The sequence below is a fragment of the Helianthus annuus genome, chromosome 12 (genome assembly GCF_002127325.2).
Source record: "Helianthus annuus cultivar XRQ/B chromosome 12, HanXRQr2.0-SUNRISE, whole genome shotgun sequence".
Lineage (NCBI taxonomy): Eukaryota > Viridiplantae > Streptophyta > Magnoliopsida > Asterales > Asteraceae > Helianthus > Helianthus annuus.
The window spans coordinates 15,200,876-15,214,117 of record NC_035444.2 but is presented as its reverse complement, the minus strand read 5'-3'; the positions used below and the strand labels follow the sequence as shown (position 1 = coordinate 15,214,117).

Genomic DNA, 13,242 nt, shown 5'->3' with positions numbered 1-13,242 from the left:
TTATGGGTTGTTTCTCAACAAAAACACTCCGCTTACCATCAATGCATTTGCCGACTCGGATTGGGGTGGAGTCAATGATGGAGGACGGTCCACATCGGCCTACATCTTGTATCTTGGTGCAAATATAACTTCCAAGAAATCCACTCGGCAAAAGACAGTCTCAAGATCCTCTACGGAAGGCGAGTATAAGGCCCTAGCAAATGCTGCTGCGGAGATTGCTTGGGTTCAAAATCTCTTACACGAGCTACATTTCACCATTGCAGACTCACCACGTTTATACTGTGACAACACCGGAGCAACTTATCTATGTGCAAATCCGATTTATCACTCAAGAATGAAGCATGTCGCCCTTGATTACCACTTTGTTCGCGAAAAAGTGTTGCCGGCTTGTTATGTGTGTTTCATTGCCACACGGCTAATCAACCAGCTGATACCCTAACTAAACCACTGTCAAAAGGCCCATTCCAAAAATTCAGATCTAAGATTGACGTCTCCAATGGAGCCTCCATCTTGCAGGGGCGTATTACGGATAATCCTCCTTGACTTACTCTCCATGGATTGCTCTACATCCATTATTCTCTTCATCAGAATTATTGCATATCATTTACTTAAAATAGTTTCCTCAAATCACTCCTGTAAATGCTATATATATTGTAATCTCATTCTTGTAATTTATTCATTCAAAACATAATACAGTGAATTATTTGATAATCCCAACCACAAACCCGATTAGATAAGCTTGTCGCAAACCCGTCCAAAAACCCATCAGGTTTCTATCGGGAATTACACGTCAGGTATCAAGTATGCCCGCAAGTTTCGAGTAAACCTATTAATTTAAAAAAAAATACCCATAGGTATACCAAACCCAAAACCCGTCGCGTATCTTTAAATAGTCTCATCCTTTTAAATGGATAGAGATAATATAAATCATTTTCGGTTAACTGAACATATAATAAGATAAAAACTTTAGAGTTTATACGTTAAAATCATATTCGATTATCTTTGCTAGGATACACATCTTTAAGAAAATAAAGATTAAAAAATCTTTAAAAGGAGTAAGTTTCGTTGAGTGATACCTTAAAAAGAACAAGAAAAATCTTACATATTTTTACAAGGAACAAAAAAAAAAAAAAAAAAAAAATCTTACATATTTTTACGAAAAAGTAGAAATACAAAGTAATAATTAACATAGATGTTTTAGGACCTTACCATATATACTAAATCGTTATAAATTCCATATTATATTATACTCCTTTAATTGTTTTAACTCCATATTATATCATACTCTTTTTAACAAATGAATCTGCGACTGTAATTTATCATAAAAGTTACCATGAAGTTGTTGGCATTTATCGCTAATGTTATCAGGAAGCTGTTCACAAACATGTCTGAGGCTTTGTTGAAACGCAAAATTTACAAGAAAAGGTATGTAATCTAGCGAGTTTGATGTTGTACATTGTTCAAGTTTAATCTTTTAAATGTTTGATTATGCAGAACACTGCTCATCAAAGGGACGTTGATGCGAATCGCGATGATAAAGAGAAGACGAAGCGTAATGCGAAAACATTATCGGAGTGATATCGCCGAGCTAATGAGAATCGGTCATAATTCGGATGCATTCGCAGGGGTAACTTAATATATGTTTATATGATCTTATTATTAGTTTTAAGACTTTTAAGTTTTTGGTTCTTATAGTTAAATGAAAACAGGTTGGGAGGCTATATGTCTACGAGAACATGTTACTATCGTATGAATTTGTTGAGCGATATTGCACACTCATCTTGAACCAACTTAAAGCGATGAATGATGAGTGCCCGGGTGAATGCAAGGAAGCAGTGTCGTCTTTGACGTATGCAGCTGCAAGATTTGGTGATGTGCCTGAACTGGCCGAAGTTAGAAGCTTGTTTTTCGACATGTTTGGAAATTCACTTGAATCTTTGGTCAACAAAGAGGTTAGTTATTGTTGAAAACGTACTTAAGTAAAACATGTTTTTTAAATATTAAACTGATAGAAAAAACCGTGTGGTGTCTTTCAGTTTATCGATCTGTTGGATCCGGACTCTCCAACGAAGGAGATGAAAGTTCAACTCATGCAAGAAATAGCTCAAGAACATGGTGTGGAATGGTCCGGAACTGTTGGTGATGATCAAGACAGTGAACTTTGTTTAACTGACCACAAAAACGAGTGGGTGGTTAACATTCCAGAAACGATAACTGACGATAGCAATGATTGTGAAAATGACCGGATCATGATGTTATTGTTGAGCAAAATCAAGGAAATGAACCTCGTATAAATGACCACAAAAACGGCTGGATGGTTAACATTCAAGAAACGATAAACGATGATAACAATGATCGTGAAAAAGATCAATCGGATGATGATGATGATATTGTTAAGCAAGTAGAAATTATGCGTCAACGTATTTTGGATTACATATCAGGAACCACAAGTCAACTCTCGACTAGCCGAGAAACAAATGCAAGTCCAGAAGAATGTTCAGCTTATTCGGGCGATTCAACGAAATCAAGATCTGAACCTAATGACGAAAAGGATGTTCGGAATGATAGTTCATATGTTGTGAAGTGGGATGACGAAAATGTTGTAGCAGCACCGTGTGTGAAGAGCAAACGGTGGAGAATGACTGGTGCTTTGCCACAGGTGAAAATACATCCGGTGGAATGTTGGCCGCCGGTGGAATGTTGGCCGGCGGTGGAGGAAGTACAGAAACTGAATGAGAGTGCGGCAAAGTACCAGCAAAATTTAACCTTTGACACGATGGCATCGGTAAATTCGTTTCAACCATGTGGTGAGAGTTTAAACCCCATTGCGAAAAGGCTTACCGGATCATTTGGCATTGTGGTTTGAACAGACTGATATAACAGTATAAGCTCTTCTACACACAAACTAATGTAATAGCAACCATCGTGGTTTATAACTAATGTATAATATGAAGATTGGTTAAAACAAGGTTTACAAATGTTAATAGCAACTAGAAGCCAAGCCAAGCCAAGCCGAGCCAAGGTCAGCTCAGGCTCGACTTCAATTGTTAAAAATCGGGTTCGAACTCTGTTATCTACGTGTTAAAAATCACATAATCACTTCCATATGCCAAAACACCCATTTAAAACAATTAATTTAATTCTTTTGATCTGAATTGATTTGTTTTGTTTTTCTCAAAGGAAATATTAATTCCTGATTAAATATAAAACCCATACTGTGCCACCATTCTTACAAAGTATAAACTAGTGATTCTTCAGTGTTATGGAACAGAACCGCCATGCCGTTGCATTGCAACAACCGGTTCACTGCATCTGGAGCACCGAAATGATGGAGTTGCAGCACACCTTGTTCTAAGACAGTAATAACAGTACCTGTCGGTCACAAAACCGTTACTATTGTCAGCTAAATTGTAACTGCATGAAACCGTTACTAAGACAGTAATAGCAGTAACTACCCGAAATGTACCTTTAATTTTATAAAACGTCCGAAGTCATTTTAATTAAAATATTATCATATGATTTGAGATTAAATGACATTTTTAATCATATTTGACGCAAATCACACCATACTAAAAGCGAGTAAATTACAAAAAGCGCTTCTGCGGTATGGTGAAAATTCTTGAAATTATCCCCCGAAGCTATTTATGGAACGCGTTCGTACTTTTATTGTTTGCTTGCACACTTGGTACTCGTCCAAGTAAAAGTACCAAAATACCCTTTTCCTCTTCATTTCTTCTTGAATATTTTTTTAAGCTAAAACTCATTACTCAAGTATACAACTAGGGCTGTAAATGAACTGAACGTTCAGCGAACAGTTCGTGAACCGTTCGGCGGGAAGTTCGTTTATGTTCGTTTGATTAGCTTAATGAACGAACACGAACAATAAATTCCGTTCGGTTAGCTTAGCGAACGAACACGAACACAGGTCTCGTTCGTTCGACTACGTTCGTGAACGTTTGGTAATATGTTCGTTTACGTTCGTTTGTGGTTGTTTGATTATATTCAAAAAAATAATAATAAATAATAAACCTTTTATCTAAACATATTGAAAACATGAAACCCTAATTTTCTAAGCAGCTAAAATTTGGACATTCTATGACATTTTTGGGATAATTATGTCTAAGTTAGTTAAAGTTGATTCATCGTTTGGTGGTCTAGTAGATTTCTTGTGTCTTGATTTATCATTTGATGGTTGTATTTAACTAGTTATATTCAATGTTTAAGGATAATGATGTTTTTATTTTTTTTATTTTCAAGTTAAATGTTCGTTTGCGTTTGTTTTTATTTGCTTGCGTTCGTTTGTGTTCGAGACCAGTGTTCACGAACTGTTCGTGAACAACTGAATTTCCTTAACGAATGAACACGAACATAAACTTATGTTCGGTATGCGTTCGTGAACAGTTCACGAACATGTTAATTTCCTTAACGAACGAACATAAACATAGCCTTGTTCGTGTTCCTTCGGTTCGTTTACAGCCCTATATACAACACAAACTTTAGAGATCTTTACAATGATATCACAGCTTATGAAATCGTAGCAGTGTAATGTTTCACTTCGCTAGATTTGATTAACCTTTATGGTTCTTTGAGATTTAGAAAGTTGAAATCCTAACAATGTTGTAAAAGTATGAACTTGGGGATTTAGGATTTGAAATTTGAACATTCATATTGCAAGCAAGGATGATAATTGCTAGTGGATTGATGACAGATTCTAGAGAAAAGTCAAAGGGAGAGTGAGGTTCTAAAAGGAAAAAATATGAATTTAATGTAAAGATTTATAAGATTTGTTTAGAGTGTTCATGAGTGTTGTAGAGTTCATAAGTTAGAGTATAAGAAAAGCAAGAAGAATAAAGAGCTTGGTGAAGTTATGGGTATTATTGTCATTTTACTTGAACCAGGCCCAAAAGTACAAGCAATTGGTAAAAGTAAGGCCTATTTCCATAAATATTTTTGCAATTCAAATAAATTACTTTTGGGCCAAAAGTATTTCAGGGTCAACCCAAGTACCGAAAATGCGAGTTTAGACGCGCTACCAAACTACCTGCCCGAGTGCCCGGCCCATTTTCCAACTCTTAAGAAGACGAAAACCACAAGATAAATGGATAAGATTGTATAACTGTCATTGTAATTGCCTTCCTACCCTAACCATTTTCTTACTTTCCAAAGAGTTGGTTCCATGAAATCGTAGACGGATTTAGGTTCAAATTAGGTTATTGTATCCAACAAAAACACTGGAAGTGAGAATTTTAACCCTTTACATGAAAACAAAAAGGTTCAGGTTGTATTCAACTGATAACTGGTCCAACGGGTAGAATGAAAAAAAAAATCATATTAAGAAAACGGGCCAAATGGGACGAATAGGTCAAAAGTTGCCAAAAAGTGTATTCATATATTCACAAGTCGCAACCTCATTGATTGTTTTATTCTAACATGTTACTCATATTTTTTAATAGGGAAAAAAGGCGTTAATAAGACAACCCAATCCGACCCATTTGTCCTGTTACCCAACCCGCCCCGTTATGACACCTTAACAAGTATAAAGGAAAACTCGAATAACATAGTCGATAACGAGGTCTGACCTGTGCTGACATGGAAGCGCAAGATAGACCGTTGTCGGATTGGTTTGACAGATGGGGCATAGTGTCTCATCCCCACTAGAACCTGAAGCTTTATCCTTTGAGAACGGACTCAGAAAATTCTTCATTGTAGACGAATTCAAAAGGGGTAGAAGCAACAGCAACATTTCCTGCGAAACAACAACGAATTAAGATACGTACATATATGGCCAAATTATATAATATGATGATCGAATAAGTTTAGAATTACCGAAAATTCATTCCAAACTAGTTGCCGGTTCATATACTCGAAACTAACAGCACGGTTCATATGAGGACTCCCATAAACAAGTCTTGCTCGTAAAGCCCTCTCGATAAGATTCCTGTACCTGTATTTAAAATATAAAGATCAGTAAAGAAACAATTTGAAATTTAACAAGACCATATAACAATATAACATACCTTCCTGTGAAAAGAAACACAAGCAGATTAGTAAAAGATGCAGCTTTATATAATCCTTCAATACGTTGTACTATAAGCCATGCTCGACGAGCTAGTGTCCTCTGTTCAGTAAACAGACAACCAAATAAGAAAAGAAACAGAAGAACGGAAAAACGATATTATCTCTCCAATACTACATCAAAGACATATTAATTGTATTAACGTATCATGATTGAATGCAAGATACCTGTTCAGAATCACCCCATTGACGGAAAGCAGAAAAGGACTGCAAACGGGTCCATATATACTGACCACCAACTGTGGCAATACAATACAATATTTTCTGGTAAACGGTGAGTCCTGGTCCCTCTAACCCTGTCCTAACTGTAAGTCAACATTAATGAAAACTGTCAGGTATAACTTGTAAGAATAATAGTTAAGCATTACCACTTAACCTAAAGTATTGTGTGGCTGGAAATGAAGTAAACATAGATGGCATACTTAAGTTAAAACCTTACTTTTTCCCCTCATATCTGTGGCACGTTCATCTCGATATCTAAGATTCATGAGAGCGTTTCCTGGAGTAGGTTTATCGACCCAAATTGAGAACCTCCAAATAAGAAACTCAAGAAAAGCATCAAGTTCTGCTTCGTATTGAAATAATAATCCTGGCTAATCCCAAAAAGACAAGTGTAACAAATTAACCTCCAAAATAAAGCTACAAGTATTAACTGCTTAACTTTGTAATAGTGATCACGGAACATCCCAAAAAGGTGGAAAAGGATAACACAATTACACCAAACCAACATGAGTAAAATAGTAGTGGAACTAGAAAACTTTTGACAATTTAGCTTGGTTTTAAAAGGTGCATCTCAGGGGCTTGAGCCGACGCTTTATGTACACGTGGATCAAATTGGTCAAAACTAGGGTGTGGAGGAGGGCTGACATGTAAAAAATGACCAAAACAATGAAGAGATCATAATTGGTTTAATTGATACAAGGCTGATACGTAAAGGAGATGAAACAGATGCAGCTTTGCTATACATAAAGCTCATTTGGTTGTTTGTACATAGAGCAACGCCTCACATATGTGAAGCTCTCGCTTCATGCCTCGGAGCGCATCTTTTCAAAACCAAGCAGGAAACAAAATATATAACTGTGTGATGTACCTTCATTACAGAGAAGACCTTAACCATTTGTTCTTTCAGCATAGCTGACATTTCGATATCCAGTCTTCCAGCATCCACCTGGTTAACTCTGGATATTGCAATCGGAATTACAGACTGCAAACAACGGCACAAACAGAATAACTCAATTCTATCCAGTTTTTAATAAATTAGAAAACTATTCTATAATCAGTAACCATACTTCGATGATAAGATCTGATCAATTAACAGATTAACCGTAACCTAAATTAGAATACGTGTTCATACACAACTCTTAACAACAATAATATCAATTTACTTGTAAAATCAAACCACAAACAATACCTAAAACTAAAACTGAAGTAGATTCACTGTACAATTCAAACTAACGGACCGTAATTTCAACTCCAAACATCAAACTACATGCTATTAACTGCATAAACACTACACACGCAGTATATACATAACTAACACAATAGAAACCCTAGAAAAACTCGAAAACAACAAATTAACGAAGATTACCTGTGGAGAAAGAGCAGAGGATTGCCAACGAGGTGATAACCGTTCGTAAGCATTAATCCAAGCGGCTTCAGGTGGCGGAGTGCCACCGGAAGTTGCCGTCGGTGATGACGTGGATGCTAGGGTTTCTGTCATCGTCCGGTATGGTGGTGCCGGTGAGATTGAGGACCAGAGGGTGGGGATGTGGATTGCGGGTTAAACGGGTAATCGTTGGGAAATCAACAGTGCTAGAGGGTTTGCATTTTCACAGTATAACCTGTGATAAAGATTTTTTTTTTTTTTTGGGTTACTTCAAGCAACCTTCGCCACGCATTTCATTAAAAGTGAGCTTCATTTTAGTTTTAGTTTTGTATTTTAGACTATCGGTGACAATATTTGTTAGACTGGTTTGGGTGAATAAAGCTCTTATCTTTGGGCGTTTTTCGTCATGTGACAGTACAGTCAGCAAAGGACATTACTGGACGTTTTTCTAAAAATAGATGTAGTGGGGATGTGGGCATTATATTCAATGTTTTAAAAACCGGTTAAAACCGGCCGGTTGTACCGGTTAAACCATCCGGTAAAATCAGTTAAACCGTCCGGTATACCCGGTTGAACCGCCCGATACACTCGGTTAAACCGTTTTTAAGCCAAATCCGGTACAGTATAAAAACCGGATTTTAAAACATTGATTATATTAAAAAGAGGTATTAAACAATTAAATAAAAAAGAAACATCCAAAAAATAGTATTGGGCAAGCAGAGGAAAGGATGCATGTGATTGGTCAAACAATTGGATGTTTGGCGTGATTTAAAAATAGTATGGTCAACTCTACGCCTTTGCACCAACTCGGACTTTGACCCTCAAGTCCTAATTCAATTAGTTGAACACATCAATTTTCGATACCCATCCGAACTATTTCTTCTTGAATCTAATTTGTGGTCAACAAAAGCAATTCTGATCTCTTTATTTCTTTTCTAGATGCTAACAAATCAAACTATCCAATTAAACTGCATTTGAAAAAAAAAATCCCTAATTTAAGCATATTCCACGTAACCGATTACCCTTTTTCCTGCTTCATGCATCTTATTAAGGTCGGTTAATGTGCTGAGAGTACTTTAATTAATATTAACTAAATTAATCCTAAACTAGACACTAAATAATCGAAACTAGTAAAGCTAAAGTAAGTTCGGATATTATGGTAAAGGCACTACCTAAGTTAGAATCCCACACATGAATGACAAACTTTCTCTCAGCAATGGAACTGGTGTGGAACCGGGATCTTATGATGCTAAACTCAAAGGATGATCTATGGACCTCGACCCTTCTCAAGGTATCACCTAGAGGATTCCTAAAAGTTGTTAATGGTAGCGATGAAAACCTTCTATAGTTTGACAATTTAATGTTTTTAGTTGTTAGTATATGTTCATTGCTTGCTTGATGTTTATATTTCAAAAACTATCTTGAAGATATACGCAAAGACAAGGGCCGTTTAGAATAGTTAAAACTCAAAGAAACGGATGAATTATGTCCGAGGTTTTTGTAACATTTAGGGTCAAAATTTCTTTTGATAGTTTGATTTGATTATTGGGTATGGTCTTTGGGACTTCAAAAAAATTATACCAATCTATTTGATATACACGTGGTCACGTTCTGATATGCAGAAATTTAAAAAAAAATACATATTTAAAGTGATGCTGGTACAGAGTGTAACACTCTTTATCTTTTTAAATTGTAACTTAGTATTTTTTTATACCATTACTAAATGTCAAAAGAAGGAGAGGTTGACTTTACACATCCCTATAGCTGAGTAGAATGCCATATTTTGTTTGCTAAAATACAAGTCTTCAAAGTTCAAACCATAATATCAAAGGTGTACTTAGAGGTGTGTATGACTGGATGGGTCACCTTCCATGCTATAACCATGTTTTGGTTTTTAGATTTTTGTAACTATATGACATCCATTAGAGTGGGACGGGTTGGGGAACCATTCGGGTACGGTACGAGTCCATTCTTGAGAACATCGTCGCCACCCTCTCGGGTAGACTTGGCGGGTAGAGTTCTGGGGTTGTATTTACCGAGGAAAAGAGACGAACGTTGACCAATATTTTTTATTGGGATACTGGATTTAAATAACCTCAACTTTCATCAATTGGCCAATAACACTCCCAACTTTTAAGTTGTACACCAGCACTCTCAATTTTCAACTTATTGGCCGATAACACTTCCTAACTAACCCACGTCATCAAAAAAATGTCACATCCGTTGTCCGTCATGTGCCACATTAGCAAAACGTGCCAGATTAGATGCCACATCAGCAAAAACTAACCGGGTTAGGGTTCAGTTAGTTATAGAGTGTTATCGGCCAATAAGTTGACAGTTAGGAGTGCTGGTGTATAAATCGAAAGTTGGGGTGTTATTGGCCAATTAATGAAAGTTGAGGTTATTAAAATTCAATATCCCCTTTTTATTTTTATTAAAAAAAACGATTTAGGGTACTTAAAACTTAAAAGGAATGGTGCCACTAGTGATTTAGGGGTATGTTTGGCAAAAGTAGTTGGTGGTTGGAAGCTGGTAGCTGTAGCTGATAGCTACTAGCTGTAGCTTTTTAAATATATTTAGTGTTTGGCAGAGTAGCTGGAACATTTAATAAAATGTATACAATGACCACAATGGACATAACTAAAAATTTAAAAAGTTTGTGCATTAAAAAGTTTATTATCTTTAAAGGTTAAAATAGTTATTTTTTTTCCTAAAAGCTTGTAGCTCCTGTAAACGCTACTAGTAGGAGCGTTCAACTAAAAGCTTTAAGCTCCTAACCTAAAAGATTCAAGCTCCTTCAACCAAACAATGTTTTTTATCGAATATGAGTTTTTTTCTTAAAAACTTAAAGCTTCTAAAAGCTCTATACCAAATATACCCTAGTGTACTTATCACCCATTGTAACTTTCAAAAATACTTTATCGTTATTGCATATATTAAAATCGTAAATCAATGAGAACAATGTCTCTTTTTTTAAGTTTCAATATTACCTTTTATACTATAAATAATATAGCTAGTTAACTTTCTTTAAAAAAGTTGAATATGTGGTAGTGTTTAGTTTTTCTGTTTTGACATTTGGTGAAGTTTTTGTTGAAAACAGGTGTTGGTACTGTAACGTTACCATGGCGAACCAAACAAATACCAACATCGGTATCGGTACTAGGAACCAGTGTCCGTTTTATGGTTTTCATTAACGTAAAACATGCGTCGCTATCCTTTGGACGCGTTTTATTTCGGTTGTTATAACAAATGTCTATGACGTAACTACATTTTAAAAAACCAAACTAATACTGACCGTACTCCTGTCATGTCCAGCAAAAAATCCTACGTCATAATTAAAAATATAAATATAAAAGTATTGTACTATTTATTTGTAGTTAATTTCATTTAATTTTATACTCCAAAGTTGACTATAGAAGACATTACTTTTCCTCATTTATTTTTTTCAGTCTATTATTTGTCCTGCAAAATCGTGTCCGCCGCCCACAGACGGTCAGTCACATGACCGGTTTTTCCGTAAATAATCCCGCGAGCAAGAACAGTTAGTGGTCCACAATCCGGATTCGGTCAATGGTTATAATCATTGCACTCAACCACCATTAACGGCGTTATGCGTTACAAACGGAAAGCCATGAATATCTATCTTTTTATCATATTTTAGTTTTAAAAGTTAATAATTACACCAATTGATAAGTTATGATATTCGTTTTCAATGTTTGAAATTACAAGTACACTATCTATTGTTCACGAGAGGTAACGTATTTGGTTATTCCTCTTAGATTTGTGGTCGGTGTGATTTATCCCAAACCGCGACTCACATGAGAGGTAACGTACTAACGTATTTGGTTATTCCTCTTAGATTTGTGGTCGGTGTGATTCACCTAAACCGGGACTTACGAAGAAGACATATTGTATGGCCATTGACAATGATGTTTTCTTATGGAAGTATGAAAGATCGGGAGCTTTAAGTAGGGGTGTGCACGTTTTGATTCAGTTCGGTTTTTGGGCAAAACCAAAATGTCGGTTTTTGGTTTTTACACTTGTTCGGTTCGGTTTTTGAAACAAAATGATGTAGGATTCAAAAAATAAAAAATAGAATTTAAAATTTAAGAACTTTTTCTTATATCTTTACTTGTAAGTTATTATATTTAACATTTTTAATTAATATTCTTCACATAAACCTAACATTCTAATCTATTTTTATGTTTCTTTAAAATTTTTATTAAAACATTTTCTTTTATAATACCTTGAATATCATTTAATTTTTATATTAAATACATAACATTCAAAAATAAAATAATTAATTCTACTAGTGTTAAACACTTAAACAATTTAAACTTAAACATAAAAATACATGGACTAGGCCTACTATTTTAACTTATCGGTTCGGTTTTTTTTCGTTTATTGGAAATAGTTGTCCAAAAACCGAATCAAAATTTTCGGTTATTAAAAAAGCCAAAAACCAAACCGTCGGTTTTTGTTTCAGTTTGGTTTTTTCAGTTCAGGTTTCTCAGTTATTTTGATTTTCTGCTCACCCCTAACTTTAAGTAAGACATACGACAAATTATATGATTAGAGATTTAGAGGTGATACATAAAGTGGAGGTCACTATGTGGAGTGGGGCTAAGACCGATGAAGATGGGAGGGTTATGACACTTGAGAATTGATGATTACCAAACTTTGAGATGATTACAATTAGGGGTGTAAATGAGCCGAGCTACTCGCGAGCTACTTGAGCTCGACTCGAAAAAAAGCTCAAATGAGCCGAGCCTAAAAACAAGCTCGTTTAGTAAACGAGCCCGAGCTCGAGCTACGCTTATCGAGCTCGAGTCGGCTCGCGAGCCTAAACGAGCTTTCTGTTTATATATATTTTTATTAATATATTAAACATATATTTATATCATAATAATTACCATTTATATAAATATAAAAATAACTAAATTATATGTATAATAATAATTATAATTAATATAAATTAATTAGTAATACTAAACGAGTCGAGCCCGAGCCGAGCCCGAGCTTGAAAAATTACCTTCGAGCCGAGCTCGAGCTTTAGAAATAAAGCTCGTATCGAGCCGAGCTCGAGCTCGAGCTTTCATATGTTAAACGAGCTCGAGCTTGAGCCTGGTCAGCTCGGGCTCGGCTCGGCTCGTTTGCCCCCTGGTTACAATATGTTAGAATTACTATTCCTTGTTCTCTTTTTTTTAATAGCAAGACGGAACATTTTATTAATCATACTAACCAAAAGGACCATAGCAAGGTGCTATCAGAACCTACACTACATCAAAACTTAAAAACAACAAAATTACATAGACAAACCAATCTAAATTTTCTTCACCATGAGAAATAAATCCTACTCTCCCATGAAATCACTTGCACCTTTGTTCTATGCTTCATCCATTGGTATGATTCTTCTTTAATCTCTTCAATCATCTTAAATATCTCGCCATTTCTTGCTCTAAATATCATTTCGTTCCGATTTTCCATACATCTCTGTTCAGTGCCATCAACGTAGCATCGGGCCATCTCATCATAAATTCATCACATACTAATACACGGTC

At 35.6% G+C, this 13,242-nt stretch overlaps 1 protein-coding gene across 1 annotated transcript; it reads right to left on the bottom strand.

Moving 5' to 3' along the window:
- Window positions 1–3,107: 3,107 nt before the first annotated feature.
- LOC110894231 (peroxisome biogenesis protein 2) lies at window positions 3,108–7,968 on the bottom strand. Its single transcript, XM_022141427.2, has 8 exons — window positions 7,664–7,968; window positions 7,166–7,279; window positions 6,515–6,668; window positions 6,244–6,380; window positions 6,018–6,118; window positions 5,827–5,944; window positions 5,580–5,746; window positions 3,108–3,372 (listed from the first exon to the last, which is right to left on the bottom strand). The coding sequence occupies exons 1-8, from the start codon at window positions 7,793–7,795 to the stop codon at window positions 3,261–3,263; spliced, it is 1,035 nt and encodes a 344-aa protein (XP_021997119.1). The 5' UTR covers window positions 7,796–7,968; the 3' UTR covers window positions 3,108–3,260.
- Between the last annotated feature and the right edge of the window lie 5,274 nt (window positions 7,969–13,242).

Coding starts and splice junctions, on each gene's coding strand:
- LOC110894231 (XM_022141427.2), bottom strand. CDS start 7,795: ATGACAGAAACCCTAGCATCCACGTCATCACCGACGGCAACTTCCGGT. Junction 7,280..7,663: donor CCTCTGCTCTTTCTCCACAG/GTAATCTTCGTT, acceptor CGTTGTTTGCAG/TCTGTAATTCCGATTGCAAT. Junction 3,373..5,579: donor GCGCTTCCATGTCAGCACAG/GTCAGACCTCGT, acceptor TGTGACCGACAG/GTACTGTTATTACTGTCTTA.